This window comes from Suillus subaureus (assembly GCF_016647635.1).
Source record: "Suillus subaureus strain MN1 chromosome Unknown BJ212scaffold_14, whole genome shotgun sequence".
Classification (NCBI taxonomy): domain Eukaryota; kingdom Fungi; phylum Basidiomycota; class Agaricomycetes; order Boletales; family Suillaceae; genus Suillus; species Suillus subaureus.
In genome coordinates this window covers 702121-718319 of record NW_024538570.1, presented here as the reverse complement: position 1 = coordinate 718319, position 16199 = coordinate 702121, and the positions used below count along the sequence as shown (strand labels likewise).

The 16199-nt window shown below is 46.6% G+C and overlaps 6 protein-coding genes across 6 annotated transcripts; 1 reads left to right on the top strand and 5 right to left on the bottom strand.

Moving 5' to 3' along the window:
* Positions 1–586: 586 nt before the first annotated feature.
* On the bottom strand, positions 587–4552 carry BJ212DRAFT_1461066 (CHAT domain-containing protein; the record flags this gene model as incomplete). Its single annotated transcript, XM_041338916.1, has 2 exons — positions 4145–4552; positions 587–3063 (listed from the first exon to the last, which is right to left on the bottom strand). The coding sequence occupies exons 1-2, from the start codon at positions 4221–4223 to the stop codon at positions 587–589; spliced, it is 2556 nt and encodes an 851-aa protein (XP_041193687.1). The 5' UTR covers positions 4224–4552.
* Positions 4553–5398: 846 nt separating this feature from the next.
* BJ212DRAFT_1480497 (uncharacterized protein) lies at positions 5399–5932 on the top strand (the record flags this gene model as incomplete). The annotated part of the gene is made up of 1 exon (XM_041340095.1): positions 5399–5932. One exon carries the CDS (start codon positions 5399–5401, stop codon positions 5930–5932), a length of 534 nt encoding a protein of 177 aa, XP_041193686.1.
* Positions 5933–6410: 478 nt separating this feature from the next.
* BJ212DRAFT_1480496 (uncharacterized protein) lies at positions 6411–8714 on the bottom strand (the record flags this gene model as incomplete). The annotated part of the gene is made up of 8 exons (XM_041340094.1): positions 6411–6563; positions 6614–6946; positions 6997–7034; positions 7082–7460; positions 7507–7586; positions 7719–8136; positions 8193–8273; positions 8331–8714. 8 exons carry the CDS (start codon positions 8712–8714, stop codon positions 6411–6413), a joined length of 1866 nt encoding a protein of 621 aa, XP_041193685.1.
* A 375-nt stretch (positions 8715–9089) lies between these two features.
* BJ212DRAFT_1480495 (uncharacterized protein) lies at positions 9090–10954 on the bottom strand (the record flags this gene model as incomplete). Its single annotated transcript, XM_041340093.1, has 4 exons — positions 9090–9791; positions 9850–10010; positions 10063–10135; positions 10220–10954. 4 exons carry the CDS (start codon positions 10952–10954, stop codon positions 9090–9092), a joined length of 1671 nt encoding a protein of 556 aa, XP_041193684.1.
* Positions 10955–12445: 1491 nt separating this feature from the next.
* On the bottom strand, positions 12446–12934 carry BJ212DRAFT_1480494 (uncharacterized protein; the record flags this gene model as incomplete). The annotated part of the gene is made up of 1 exon (XM_041340092.1): positions 12446–12934. One exon carries the CDS (start codon positions 12932–12934, stop codon positions 12446–12448), a length of 489 nt encoding a protein of 162 aa, XP_041193683.1.
* Positions 12935–13027: 93 nt separating this feature from the next.
* BJ212DRAFT_1446773 (uncharacterized protein) lies at positions 13028–16190 on the bottom strand (the record flags this gene model as incomplete). The annotated part of the gene is made up of 8 exons (XM_041338298.1): positions 13028–13374; positions 13445–14032; positions 14093–14451; positions 14473–14817; positions 14986–15287; positions 15337–15559; positions 15590–15627; positions 15684–16190. The coding sequence occupies 8 exons, from the start codon at positions 16188–16190 to the stop codon at positions 13028–13030; spliced, it is 2709 nt and encodes a 902-aa protein (XP_041193682.1).
* Positions 16191–16199: the final 9 nt, after the last annotated feature.

Here is a 16199-nt window from a genome sequence, read left to right as displayed (position 1 = left end):
CAGAGCATGAGAGAGGGTGTCTGCCATCTGATACTCGGGTTTGTGATCTACCAGTGGAAACTGGACGTCGTGGGGTGGTATATTTTTTGGGAGACATTGATGTACTGCGTGAAGTCTAAAATTTCCACTCGTATAACCTAGGCCCAGAACTGAGATCATGGATGGTGAACCCTAGCATTCCCTTAGGTCTCGGTACTGATCATGAAAGCATTGGTATAAGCGGCTCCTATTTAGTGGGTCAGTAGATGAGCTCTGCTCCTATCCTGATATTTGTTGCGATGTGGCGCTTATCAAGGAGTTAAAGAACATGGGCGCTTGAAGGTCCGAGTCGAGTCCGCAAAAACAATGTCACGAACATTGATATTCGGATACACAAATACACAATCATCGAGCAACGAATGAATTTGCTGAAGACTCTGAGAGTAGACAAAAACGAAAGCGAAAGCGAAACAAGATAGCATATGAGTACGTGACAGATGTAACAGGTGAATTCAGTAATTGCAGCAACTTGAAGTACATCGGGGACAAAAAGAACGTGATACAAAGAACATGTGAAACCGTACCAGATGAAGCAATATAGCAGGAACTATACACCGATATGAATGAAAACCATCCTCTGCTCAAGCGGTACTTTCGTCTTCACAGCGTGCGTAGCACGGTTGAGTGCCCAGGCCGCCTTCGTACAGTCCATGACACCACCCTCCTCTAAACCATTGAACAAATTCTCGTAGAACGCTTTGACAACGTGCTTTGCGACAGAATCGTCGACCTCCCACAGCGTGCCAATGACGCTCTTGAACCCCGAAAATTGGAGACCAGCTGCGAGATGAATCACCTCGTCGGGCGTCTCCTTATCGCCGACGGCGGTATGACAAGCGGACAAGAATGCGAACTCAGCATGCGGGACATGTTTCTCCATGATATCGAGCAGCGTCAGATGTTCGTCTCTCATGACGAAGTGGGAATTGTAAGGCTGCGTAGGGTCCTGCTTGCCATGGCAAGCGAGGTGCACCCAGGTGTTCTCTTCCAAAGCTTTGAGTGCACCTGCTCGTGTGGCTGCGTCACCAGAAATAGTGGTACCGTTGGCCGTCGCAGGGACGAGCTTATGGACAAGCTCGAGCTCGCTGTCGACAGCCAAGAGCGCCTTGCCTTTCCCCGTACCCGGTTGACCCTGGCCGATTGTCACAAAGGATGGAGTGACGCGCTTCTTCATCATCTGTCTAGATCTAACGAGAGCCGAAAGTGTCGGCGTGTAAGAGCAGATATAGAGATCCTCCAGGCATGGCTCTTTAGAGCGATCTGCCCTCGTTTGAAAGGGGTGAGCTGCATGGAGAGGAATAGATGTGAAAGCTGCAGTTGGACATAGCCAGATTCGAGAGCCATGCTTTAGCTTAAGTACATGTTCGAGTACGTTTACGACGGGGAGCATGATCTCTTCCCATACTGTCCGCAAGAGGACTATCAGATCGTTCCGAGGCAACTTTGGGCCCATGATGGATGCGTGTCGTATGGCCCTGGCGAAGCGATCCCTCAGATTATTCAGATCAGTGAGAGTGACAGACGGTAAGGGAATATGACGGGGTTCTCCTGAGGTTGGAATAATGATGGCACTGCACGAATATTGGCTGGCAATAAGGATGATGACAGGGCCCTGGCGTGCTGCCGCTTGCAAGTCTTCGTACGAAGGCGGGAGCAGGAAGCGCGAGAACGCTTTAAGATTACGAATTTCAGCAACTGCAGCTTCCCATTGCCTTGTAAGTCTCCTGTACTCGACTGCTGCCCAATCAGCAGCAGCTTTGTCCGTGATGGTCACAGAACTCTGGGCAGCATTAGAAATGCGCCTGCTCAGGTCCAAATAATTGTGCGCCAATTTTGGATTTGCTAATTGGAGGTCTTCAACTGGAGTCTTGAGTCGAGATGCCAGCGACCATTGCTGGCCACGGCCCTGCTCCACGAGTTCCACTGCGTGTTGTAGATTGTCACGGCGTATGGCACATGATGCAGCATCTACAGGCAATGATCTGGCGTAATGGAAGGCAGCAGCAGCTTCGCGTCGTGACGTTGCCGACGATCGTGTTGCCAAATGACCGTCAAGAAGGTCAAAACATGTGTAGTAGGCCTCCAATGCAGATGTATGACTGTGTTGCTCTGCAGCGATAACCCAGTTACATGCTATCATAATGCGACGTGGAAAGCCTTGAGTAGGATGCCTTGACGCCAGTCTGAAGTTCTCTATAGCGAGCGACAAATCAGCAGCATCGCGTAGAATCCGGTAACGAGACAAATAAGCCTGCTGCAGTCGCATGTGGCTGAAATACCTGTCCGGATGAAGTGAAGACAGAGCCGCCAACGACTCTCGGCAGAGATTAATCGCCTCCTCGATATCTTCATTCTCCCGAGCTTGCGTGAAACGAGAGCAGAGCGACGCGCTCAAATTGACAAGATTTGAATGGCGCTCGGGATGGTCATGCCGGGTTAACTGAAGGGATTCGCGATACCGATCAATGGCCTCGTTAAGATCCTCAATGACATGCAATTTGTCGTATCTGGTGTCGAGCGCGAGGGCAAGGTTGTTAAGCGTGGTATTACGATCTGGATGCTCAGGTGGGCGCAATGTCAGTGCCTCGCGAAAGAGGCTGATAGCTCGGGTGATGTCTTCAATGTCGCCGCGTTTGTTGAAACGGCGGATGAGGGCGAGCCCTAGGTTGTCCAATGGGGTATCACGATATTGGTGCCCAACAGGGCGCAGGCGCAGCGCTTCTTCGTACAAAGAGATGACCTCATCGAGGTCATTAGGTTTGCCTTGGTGATCGAAGCGGTATCCGAGCGAGAAGGCCAAGTTGTTCAGGTAGTCAGCACGGTCAGTATGTCCCTCGGGGCATAGAGACACGGCCTCACGACGAAGTTGTATGCTCGTATCAAGATCATCAATACTGCCGTGTTGTTGAAAACGCAATGCGAGAACCCACGCAAGGTTGTCAAGTGCTCTGGGACGGTGTTGATGGCCCAGAGGACAGAGCTCGACGACCACTCGTCGAAGGTGGATGCCTTCGTCAGATGTGTCTATCGGAAGATTGTTGCATCTGTTGATCACATAATCGACACCATTTGTCCCTGCCGCGATGCTATGAAGGTAGGTGCCCTCTGGACAGAGAGGCAGTAGCTCATGATAGAGTTTGGCGGATTCGCAAATGTCGGCAGCAGTACTTTTCTTGTTGTGGCGCCAAGTCAGCGCTTCGGTGAGATTGTATAGAGATAATGGATGATCCGGATGGCACTGCGGACGCAATGCAAGGACATCGCGGAACAGCGAAGTGGGGGTATCAATATCTTCAAGACCATTGCGAATATACCCCTGAAGGCGCGCATACGCAAGGTTGGTGAGGGCTGCTGCGTGGTCGGGATGGCTGACGGGACACTGGTCTAGAACCAACTGAAAATGCTGCACCGCATCGTTCAGGTGAGAGACCGTCTTGCTCGCGATGTATGCGGCAAATTGTGCGTGGCCCGCATCTGTGTCTCGAGTGATCTCACAGTCTACGAGGGACTACGATTGGCGAACCGTCAGCAAAGCTAATAGTAGAGACTAGCGTCACTTACATCAGACAGCGCGCCCTCCTGATCGTCGCAAGCATGTGCAATGGTGGCCTTGAGCATGAGGGAAGGGTGGACACCGCGAACGGGTGGGAAGGACAAAACTACGAGATGTTAGTATGTGCGTGGATGAGGAGAAAATGACTCACCGAAAGGTTCATCTCCATGATCGAGTAGCTCATCCCACGACGTCTGAAGTTTCCCAATGACCTCTCCGCTGCCTAGCATTCGACCGGCCTCATAGGATGCCCAGATCTCTATTGATAATGCAGGTGAGGTATGGGATGATCTATAAACCGAAGATCAGCTCTCACATCGTATCGGAAAGTCTTGGACTTTACAGAGTCACAGTGTCGCCCCACGCTACAGATTGGTCAGATGATAAGACACTGACGGCCGATTTCCAGCGTCTCTGGGAATTGACATTGATAGATATGTAAATGCCTGCGGGAATGCGCTTGGATGGGACTTGAAGATTTTTTCCGCTGATGACTGTGAAAAGAGTGTGAGGATTGCGAAATGGATGCAAATGTGATATGGAGCAACCCACCTTCAAGTCTGATATATTGGCTTGCAAAGCCTCTATGCATGATGGTGGGACGAAACAGACAACGAATGACACGCAGCATCGGAAATTGAGAGGGGTTCAGGATGAGTGGTAGGAAAAGACGGAGGCAGGTGGAATGACTGGGACTGTAGATGAAGTTCGGCTGAGGGAGAGGAGAAGAGGTTGAGGGTTCAGGCTATACTACACGTGTATTTCCATGTTGTTGATCGCAGTTCGGCACGATAGGGGCTGGTATGAAAATGGAGATCACTCAGTTGGATTAGCGGAAGAATCTGTGCTAGAGAAGTATAGACAAAGTCATGATCAGTCTTCAGCAAAAGTGGCCTCAGAAGTTGAAGGGGATATGTCAGTCTCAGAGTGCCTTGTGATGGTTGCTGGTCCTGGACTTGTATCATGGTGTCGTACCACTCATTTAGCACACTTTGAAAGCAAAATGTAGAGTCGAGTGTATTTTGTAAGCTAATGGACAAAAAAAAAATACAAACTGCTGAAAACGGAGCGCACAGAAAAGTCGAATGATTCCGTACGACTCATTCAATTGAGCTGACATGGTGGAGGAGGATTGAGCGTGAGAATGTTGTAGAAACACCAGGGGAGAACATAAAAGTCGGATTCATGGATGTGAAGACGAAACGGGTGACACTGAACAAGGACCAAGTCTTGAGAATACCTGGTCAGCCCAATGTCAACTCGTGTCTGCGCGTTGAACAAGCCTTTGGTTGAATGCTTCTCTCCAAGTTGTTCCCACAACTGCCCGTGCCAAAACCAAACAAGTCCAAATCCTTGACTCGAGTCAAACGCGTCCACCGCCAGATATTGATGCATACCAAACCCACCTCCATTCACTGCGTTATGGATCTATGTGAAACGTGGGTGAGACACCCGTGGGTACAAAGTCTACCATAGGTACACACATGTACAATCACATAAGGTATACCGGCGAAGGAGAGATATGGATCCTATAAGTATCCGAGGTATAAACAGTACGGCGAGATAAACTGGTGTATACTATGGCTACCATAGGTATACTTGAGGTCAACTAAGGTGTGCACACTGCCATTTGAGGTGGTTTAATATGTATGAATTAGGACAGGTAGCCACATTGTGCATACATATCCTGATATGGGTTGAGTACAGGTATGCTACACATCTGTTCACCTTTTCTCCCCAACCTGATCCCTGAGCCCCAAATTGAGTGCATATACCCAGTGGAATCAGTACATATACCCAGCAAAAATGCGCATCAACAGCAGCAGGAAACAGCAAGGTCCTCCAGCAGGGTCTCCTCCTCCACCATATCCACCCCTGTCTGGTGGCCCAAATGATCCCCCACCAGCACCTGTTGCATTGCACAACTTGCTGGCAAACTTGGTGCCAGATGTTTTACTCACTCTTGCAGTGCAGGCTGTTCAGGGTCAGCCTCAACAGAATCTGCCCCATCAAAATCACATACCCCAATCACTGCCCCCCAGTGACCAACATGCTATCCAGCCAGACTTAGAAACTGCGTCGGATGTACAGGCACTGTGGAGTATATGTGAGAACCTCCAACACGAGGTTAATTGCCTGAAACATAGTCACAAAGATGACGGTGATGAGGCAGATGATGAGGACGAGCCTACAGATAAAGGTATGTGTCAGAAGAAGAAGAAGAAGCTGATGAAGGGCAAGATACGGATGTACCTTCTCAACTGCCCTCTTCAAGAACTCTCAGCATCAGCAAACTACTTTGTTCTGTACAGAACTGTACAGAGCTGTACAATGCGATAGATACACAGCTTAGTCCCTTCTGTACACTTCACTACAATAACACTTCATTCTGTGGGTTCCTGTACAGACCGCCACAGACACCCACTGAGAATGTGTGATGTACAATATTTCAAAAGTGTGACAACAAAAAATCATGTGCTACTGTCCAGTAGCACACTAAGCTGTACCATTCTGTCCACACATGCAAAAGACGTACACAATCAAAAAAATGTATTGGATCACAGATGATAGTAGTAACACAGAAACACGAATGTGGATACACTAGCACTACTAATGATGGATGTATGAATGCGAGAGAGAGAGAGATAGTCGCAAAATAGCAGTCCAAATCTAATCAAGCAGGACCTGCAAATGATGATGCTTTGATGTGTCCTTGCCGTCAAGTTTGCAGGACTGCGCCCTGTGTGGATTTAATTAGCGAAGACTTATTTTGAAAAAAAACTCCTTACCATCCTTCTGCAGCCCACTCGCGAAGCTGTCATGTCAACTTAGGGCCATGATACTTGTGCTTCATGATATTCTTGAGTTTGGCAACCATTGAGAAATAGACAGAGGAGTAGTCTTTGGCAGTAAACTTTGGAAAATACTTGCCACTGCCATTCTTGATTAGTCTGTCAAAGATGCAGTTGTACTACAAATTTGGTGTCAGCACATAATCAATATAAAATATCAAAAAAGTACCACAGCGCAAACCAAAGCCAGAGACTCCAAAGGTAACTCCTCTTTGAAGACATTGGGTCTCCTGTGAGTGATGCGATAGGAACCAGTGTAGAAGAAGGCGACAGCAGCTGCCTTGAGTGCAGGGTGAGCAGTGTTGTTGGTTTTCCCAAGGTCATCCACACTGTCGTGAAGAAAGAAAGACTTGTCCAACAATTCTGAAGCAGCATTCTCAACCCAGGCAGTGCAAGCTTGAGGAGGTACCTCAGCTGGGGGGATGAGGTTGTACATGGAGGGCATGATGCTGATAGCTATCTTCTTGAGGTTGGAGTGCCAGGTTGATAAGTCTTCATATAGCTAGATAATAGTGTGTGAGGAAATGAGCAAGTGACAATGGACATACTTACCAACTTGGCCATATTAGCCTTGTGCTCAGGCCATATACCTAGTCAACCTCATGAGTGAGATATCTTGGAGAAAACAATAACATACCCACTTCCACCTCGTTACCTGCTTCAAGCCATTCCACAAGTGACGACATGAGTGCTTCAGTGACTGAAAGAGGCAAATCCTTGACGGCATCCAGGAATGCATTCTCAATTGCGTGCTGGACATGACACTCTGATTTTGCCTCCTCAAGAAAGGTCTTCCATTGTGGAGGATACCAGCTGAGTTGGGTCAGCTTAGGGCCTTCAGTTGGTGCCTTAGACTTGGCTGATTTGACCTTAGCCTTAATGCCAGAGTTGCGCAACTTTGTATTTGTGGCTTGAGTCTCTTGGCAATGGATGAGATCAAGCATTTCAGGGTCAGGGAGGTGTGGACATCCATTTTTCTTGTGGTGACTCTGTAAGACATCCTCCAGCTTGGTAGGCTTCAAAAAATGATTAATGAACTCTGTGAAATTATGAAGGACATACCTCACTCATGATATTGCTGCTACTGCTACTGCTACTGGAGGTCTTGTCAACTGTTAACGATCCTATTGCAACATTCTCATCTTCATCTCATGAATGCTGGAACTCAAAATCAGAAGGTAGGGTGACAGCCCGAGGTTGGGGCACCGATGTTCCTTCCTTTGAAAAGCCTGTATCTTGTTAGTGACAGATATGATTAGTAAATGATCATGTACCAGGATGCACACTATGACTCCCATGGACTCCTCCCCAACCAATTTCACCGTTGTCCTTATCACTTTCTTCATCAGTGTCGCTTTCGTCAGTGTCATCAGTAGAGGAATCATCATCCTCAGATGTCGAGACTTCAGCTTGAGCTTCCTGGCCAATTGATGGGAGGGAGGCGCCACAATAGCTAGCTTCACCTTGTGCTTCCTGACTGATTGGCCAGAGAGAAGGATCTATATTTGCATAGAAGTCAGCTTGTGGATGTGGCCTCATCTCAACTGAGGTCGTCTTCAAAGAGGCATCAAGAACTTTCTCTGTGCAAGAAGGGCTGATTGATGGATGGAACCCGAAACATTCACCATCTTTGCGCTGTACAAAGTTTGGTTGATTGGGCGCCTTGATGTTAGAGGCAAAGGCAGCAATCTTCTTGATAGAGTTTCAAGTAAACAGTTAGTCTACAGAATTACAAAAGAGATGCTAACCTTGACTTTTTTGCCTTGTTTCCTTGGAGGCAGAGTGCTGGAATCTACCACTGGCTGTGAGGCACTGTACAGTGGAGGAGCCTTCAACATAGCATCATACTAGTTAGTAACATTGCTGATGAATACATGAAAAGTTACCTTTGAGCGACTCCTGTGACCCTTGCTAGGTGGTAATGGAGCAAGAGGGTTCACAGGAACGTTAGAATCAAGGGTGGTTGAGCCTTTGGGTTTGGTTGCCTGCCCAGGTGCCTCCAACAAGGCACTAATTCTCTCAAGCTGACTATTCCTACCCCCCTTCCCAGCACCTGCATGATTAGTATGTCGAAGGTTCGAGTTGTCAGTGTCGTCCAAGTCAGGGACTGACTGTGGGGGCTTTACTGGTGGTGATACATCAGCCTGTGATTGGATCCATGATCGCTTTGCCTTCTCTTCAACACTGCTGAGTGTCTTCCCAAGATCAGAATCCACAGCTTTACACTTTGTCTTGCGTTTCTTGGGACTACCAGCACATTGCGCAGGCATAGTAGAGCTTGTAGTAGAGCTGGGAAGACAAGAGTAGGGAGCCTCTGGGCAATATTAACAAACACTCACTTTTATCCTTGAGCTTTGTGTCATAGTTCAGCAGTCATTGCAGGCGATTTTCGGAGGTATGAGTCAAGTTGCTTGCAAGTAGCAATGTGCTGATGAGTGAGTCAGTAGATTAAAGTTCGAAACATAAATGATGCCAAGGACTGTGGGAATCTTGCACGGGACATAGTAGACCCTGATGCCCTCTCTGACTCGGTGTGGATGATTCTAACATGTAAAGTACATATGGAGACATTTGTCATAGCTATTGAGTCACTATATGTAGGGATGAAGTGTTTTGGAACAGAAAATCTATGGTTGCTTGAGTAATTATGAAGATTGGGTTTTGTTCCGCTTTGATGGCCTGATGGGTACTGCAGCTTCCATCGTCATGTTGCCTACAGCTGGCCCCATGTGCCTGGTTGTGTCATTAGGTAACCTAGTGACTCCTGGATCTACTGCACCTGTGGAATCAGGAGCATCTCCAGTTGGCTGTTTTTGCTTGAGGATTGTTTTGGCAAACAATAACTCAGGGGATGGTTCATCCTTTGGAAGCTCTGCAAGATGTCTATTCAACATCTCAAGCACAGCATCAAAGGGTACTGAATCTGGGTTGCTGTTGTTCCTCATCAGCCCATACCATTCTTTTGCAAGAGGAATAAGATTCTTGAAGTAGGGATGAATCTGCTTTTCAAGCTTCTCCAAATCCTCTGAGTGGAAAAAGAACCCCATCTTAGCTTGGTCACACTCTGCGTAAGAGTTGGCAGACCATGTGTGTGGTAGCCATTTGATCCTATCGCCCCTAGACTTGAGGACCTGTTTCATCCCGAGGGGACCCCTGAATTCGATGCAGATCCAGGCGAAGATGTAAAAGAGGGATTTGAGATCATCAGAAAAAGTGTGTTTGATCAACATAGCCTGTTGCGGTCTTGAATGTGAAGCTTTCTTTTGAGTTTTCTTCTGCACAGACACCAGAGGAATGACATCTGAGAGCTGGTGAAGAAGCTTCCACGACATGAATGGTACTGTGCCCTGGTCATTTTGTGAGCAGTTGTCCATTGAAAACAGAGTCAGGGAGTAAAACACTGACCGTACCACTGATAGGGTAGCGATTGCTCTGAAGAATATGCATGGCAAATTCCCAGTCTATCAATGTGCCATGGGAGCCATTACTGTTGTCCTCGATCATAGAGTTGTTAAGGCTGCAATCTCGATGCAGAATACCTCGCTCTTTGACCACTATCTTTTGAACTGGAAAAAGGTAAGTCAAAAATTTGGATATCATTGCATGGCATGTACTTACTGGCAACGATGTCCCAGATCACACTCACTAACTCTGCCTTTGTGCAGAACATATGCAATGGTCGTGCATGGGGCTTCAAAACCAGTCAGATATGAGTGCAGAAGGTACCTTCTATACTCTCCAGTGTTTTATAGCAATATTTCTCTGTTTCATCAACCTCCCCAGATGCGATCTCAATGAGCCAGTGCTCAACAAGTTCGGGTACACCATGAACCCCCTTCATCTCATTCAACATGGTGACCTCATTCAACATGTCCTCCTTACTCCCTAAAACCCAATGATCTTTTATTATGTATTCCTCCTTGCCCCTCCTTGTCAAGTAGCACACAGTGCCATGACTGACAAGCCCTTGGCTAGAGAACATGACTTCCAGGATATCATAGTAGTTATGGTTGACTCGAATTTTTCCAATCGGCTCTGGAAGAGGTGCAAGGAGGGGATCTGCAGGAAGGGGTGTAGGAAGACCTTCCTGGAGGAGGAGGTCTTCAGGGAGGAGTTCTTCTGGGAGAGGGTTTTCAGGATCTTCAATATCTTCAATATCTTCATGATCTTCAGGCAGGGGATGTTTGGTCAGAAGCGATGGCTCAGGACTCTCTGGTTCGGATATGGGATCATCTGCCAAAGCACCACTCTTGAGGATGACAGGTGTGCTCTCGTTCGGTTGTTTAAGATCGTATTTGGCAGTTCCAGTGGTAGGACGAGTGAAGGTGGAGGATTGGTGGAGCTGGCTGGGCTGAAGTGTCTTAGTAAAGATACTGATGGTTGGATCATACCCAATGCACTCGAGGCCACCGAAAACAATGCATGAGAAGGTATGCAAGAATCTGTCCAGATCCTGGTTGATATTGATGCAAGGGGTTACAATACCACCTGAGTGATCATACAAATGCATGTGGAGATCTTGATATCCATTGCAAACTGAGAGGAGCAAAATGAAGCGTCTCCAGGGCTGGCACCTTAGAAGAAGGTATGCCTTGCTATCAATAGTCTTAGCAATAGTAGTGGTAGGATGGTACCTTCGGAACATCAGTTCACAGTTTTTGCACAGGTAGATCAACAATCAACATACTTTTGGGATGTCAACTCACACACCACCTTGATCATATCCCACCTAGCCTCCATGTCATCTAGTAAGGCTAAATCAGGTTTGTGCTTGATTTCATCATCCTTGACTGGGCATGTGGAGTTCACACTGCTCCATGTCAATATCACTCCACTGGGATTGAACTGGTGAGCTTTTCATTTGCTGCAGTGAGGGCAATGGCCACAGTATTGAAGAACCCTGCGAAGCTCATCTCATCACTGATTGATGATGATGATATTGGTCCTGGTGGCAGCAGTGCTGTGCTGACATCAGGCAGGTCTGCCAGTGAGTCATCGGAGTCTATGCCAACTGCTTCATCCCTGCTGTGACAATCATACCAGCACTAGGCGCATATGAGTGTCATAGGCATATTTTGCCTTGTCCAGAGGAAAAGAGTAAGGCGCTAGTCACTAGTGCTATTCAGCTCCCAAGCTATCTGCTTTGGAACCACTTTTCTCCCATAGTGCGCTACTTGGTCTGACACCTAGGTATTCTGTCCTCCCATGTCCTGCCTATGTCCACCTGCCTCTGCTGGTGCATTATTTTTCCTTAAATGTCGCTACTCATCAGTTGCAGGTCTTATTACATGTGTCCTCGTGTCCCGCAGCACTGCATGTTTTATTACCTGTCACTACATCATGCCCTTGCCAGTGTTGCTACTATACTCACCTATGCAATCCTGAACCCCTATGCAGTATGATAAAATGACCCATCCTACATACAGTACAGTACTTCCCTTCTCTGGACCTTTACTGGTGTAAGCGTCACTTTTGTTGCTATATCCTAGTTTTAGTGCAATTGATTCCGCTCTTGCCAAACTCTTTGATCGCATGTCACTTGACTTGTTTTAAGTGCATGTCACTAAAGTTCCCTCTTAGAAAGTTTGACTTTCGCAGTGTTGGGGTCGTTATCAGTAGTCGAGCTATAATCTAGTCACTATCAGGCATTCCACTTGCACTGTCCTACCTTACTCCTCATTTTCGCTCCCCTTGATTTCTTCTCACTGTTGCTAGTCAGGCGTCGCATAGCACTATCGCATAAAACAACTTGCATAGCGCCCCTCACTTATATGCATGTTTCTCTTGTCTAAACCCGCTAGTCGCTAGTCGCTGATCACTATAGCGCTACTCATTGTTTTTTTTTCTTTTTGGTCTTAGGTCGCTATAGGTTATTAGTCCTTCATGCTATCGCTCCCCTTGCATATTAGTAGGGAGTTGTTTCATTAGCAGTCCTCTTGGGTCGAATACTACACTTGCGCCTATTTGGATAAGTAGTGCTAGTTTCTAGCAAGCCTAGTTGCTATTTCTCTTTCACACCACCATCATTCCCTTCTTCTTCCGAGTCCTGTTCTTTGCCCTCTTCATCATCCTCCTCATCCTCTCTGAGATCCTGCCTACTTTTGTCAGGTGACTTGCTAGCATGCTGCTCGTGTGTGGGAAGTGCCCAGTTCCAACAGTGATTCACAGTATCATACAGTGACACTGACTTGGTTTTGCCCTTGTTGGTGGAATTTTGTTTTTTCCTGAAATTATGAAGGTAAAGTGGAGTTTTGGTATTTAAAGGAACAGTAAGTGAATTTGCAAGAGGAATTGTAGCGCTAAAGGTTTTGAATATCAAGGAAAGTACATAGCTGAGGTGCCCATCAGGTTCCTGTAAAATCAAACCATCGAGTTCCCTTTCGGTGAGTGCATCCATGGTAGGAACATCATTTATCTTGGGTGCAGACATCAGAGATGAAAGTTTCATCCCATAGTCTACAGACTGAGGTTGGGCACTTGCGCGTGGCATGGTTGTTGAGAGACTAGGTGAACAATGACATGCCACTGCCAGCACTTCACACCACAAGACTTGTATTATTGAGGATAGATCATGTACATATTCCTATGCTGATAGAGGGAAAAAGGTATTTTTATCCCAAAAGTGATTCAACCAGAACTCCAATGCATGTTCCAAACTGTTGTATGCAGTGAGACGCATGTCCGCAACAGTGCCAAAATGTGGAACAAGATTGACAGGTGCCCTTAATTGAGAGACAGGTACAACATCCCCTATGCAAGTCCCATTAGAGCATTTTGCTCTCTTGAGCAAATGCAGCTGTGTGATCAGATCGCAATCACCAGAGATGTTAAAGCATTGGACATAAGTCAAGAACTGATCTTTCCATGTTGAAGGGGTGTCACGTTTTGCCATGGGATGCATGATAAGTCGAAGCTGTGCTACGGCGTGACCTGAGGAGATGGAAGATGAATTAGATTAAATTAGATTGATATTTCAGCATGAGACAAGACAGAAGCTTACCTGAAAGACCACTAGTCAGCCAGGAGTACCCTGCTTCAGTCTGGACAATGATTGTATCATAATGACCCAAAATCCAGGGGCTACCAGGTGGTGCACAGTTCAGTGTCTGAGCAGGTCGAATACTACAAGGATCATGAAATTCTGTGTCTTGAAGCTGGATTTTGATCCATACTTGGAGGTTGTCAAAAGGAAGTATAGCAGAATGTTCAGCTCTTCTAGGACCACCTATTGGATGAATGTATTGATGTCCAAAGGTGGCCTCACATTGAAGGTAATCAGCAATAGCTGACCACAGATCAGGAAGGCCAAACTTGTCAGCAATCTCATCAACAGTGACCTTCCTAATGGTGGGATCATAGGAAAGATGGAAGGCAGCATGTTCAATGATGAATGAGCATAGAGGTAAGGGTACCGAATCCATATGCTGGAGCTTCCTAGCGATAGAAAAATAGTCGGTGATGGGACATGAGTATCCAGATGAATGGACCGTAGACGGACACTCAATAGTCTTGTCAGCATCAGTGTCAACATTGTCTTGAGGGTCTATGTCGACATCCTGCACTTGTGAGTGCAAGCTTTGATCATGATCTAAAAGGTTGGTGGCAAGCTCGAATCAATGATACTTGTCGGCTCGGTTGAGATGTCAACAGATCTGCAGATCATAGTTGACATTGTTGCTAGATCTTGCAGGGTCCTTAATCTCTGTGATGTGTGCATGTTCGGTGATGTCTGCAGTCCATTGGCTCGTGATGCCACTGTTGTGAATGCTGGGGACAATGTTCTGCATCAATTCAAGCTTAGGTATATGCCAATTATTGATGACTTTATTGCACTGCCCCTGACGAGCCCCAGCAGCAATAATTGTGTCCTTCTTCACATGGAATTCATCCAGTGCACCAGAGATAAGCTTGAGATCATTCTTGTTAATGTGTGGCGACTGCACAAGGTAACGGAATTGCATGAGTGCATGTACTGCAGCAAGGACACCGGGGGGCGCTGCATCCACACTAACTGCAGTAATAGATCACTGGATGTCACAGTGACAATGACCAGTGACTTTTTTCAACTTCAATATCCCTTCATGAAAGTGCTGAAACCTGGTGATGGGCTGTAGAACAGAGAATTGAAAATCAATTTCAGATTCTCCAATGGATACAATGAGCCATTGGGCATCATGGTCATAGAACTCTTTATAGATGTGGTGGAGGATTTTGGGGGTAAGAAAATGGGAAGGATCTGCAAATATCCAGTCGCTCCAGAATGGCTTGTTGACACCATTCAGGCGAAATTTCTGGGCTTCACGGAAATAAGCCTCGAGATCATTTGGGTTAGCATGTGAGTGAATAACAGCGAGCTGGGCAAGAGTCATTGATCTTGTCCTAGGTTCATGCCAGAAGCTGTCTCCAAACTGTGTATACATCGCCATTGTCATGGGAGATGTTTTCCCCCCAACAGCCGCCAGCATCATTGCTTCGGGCATATTGACAATATAACTTGCAAGGGTAGTAAAGCAATAGTGACTGCGCCTGATGGGATCAGACAACATGATACCATGTTCAGCAGCCTGTTTCAGTGGATGTAAAATGATGTTGAGGCATTGGTGGATAAGATGATCCTGCAACACACCCTTCATGCATTTTTTCTTGTGAATGAACTTTGGGACAGGTAGAAGCACAGTGAGGACAAAAGAGTGGGTCGATGATTTCAAGCATGTGTTCATGTGTAGATTGGCAAGGCTGATGAGGAGTGGATGAGCGATGTGATCACCTGTCAATGATGAAATAGTAGTCTTGTCTGAGGATAAAATTGTGCTGAGGAAGGTTGCACCCACAGGTAAAGCAGACTTCAAGGAAACATGAGCTATTGATTTCGCCCTTCAATATGTTATGCACCTGAATTTCCAAAGCACAATCTCCTGTCATCCATTCAGTATATATGTGGCAGGCTTTTTGCACACAAGTATATACTCTGTGAGTGCTGTAGTCCATACAATCATGAAACAGTGGATGGTTGAAGATATTCAAGATGCACTCAAGAGGATCACGCCAGTACAGAACAACAGGCAACTTCATAGGATGCATTGTAGTGATCACTTGTGACTTCCAGCGTGGACCACTGGGCAACATTTCAGCTCAGCCCTGTAACTCTCTTGCTGAGCAGAACGATAAAGATAAGTCCTTGATCTAGATACTCTTAAATGTAAGCTGTAGCAATGACCTTGAAGTTGGGAGACACTCACCATTTCGAGGCCTAGAAATGCATCTATCTTCCCCATGCTTAATCCTGAGCGCAGAAGCCATGATGAAATTTGCCATTCTTTCTGAGAGCTGAAAGGATAATAGAGGTTCATCTTGTGATATATGCTGTTCTCATCGGAGTCAAAGAGACTCAAAAATGTGTATCCGTCCTTGAAGGCAAGCGGGGGATTGGGAAAATGGTCTGTAACTTCACTGCTCGCATCCTGTATTTTGTCCTGAGGTGTTCTCTCCATACTCTCTCCTTCACCAAAAGTGTCACCTGAATCCATGAATCCCACTGGTTCATAGGAGTCAGATATGTAAGGTTCAGTGATGTTGTCCACTTCCATGGCATGATCTTCTGGGGAGCAGCTGGATTGCTCAAGTTGGATCAGGTCATCGAGCCACATGTTACACCCAGATAAGGGCTGACTCATATGGTGAGTGACAGATGAGTGATCTTTGAATTTTTTGCCACATGAAGGACAATAACTTGAAGCTTTGGGCATGTCATCAAT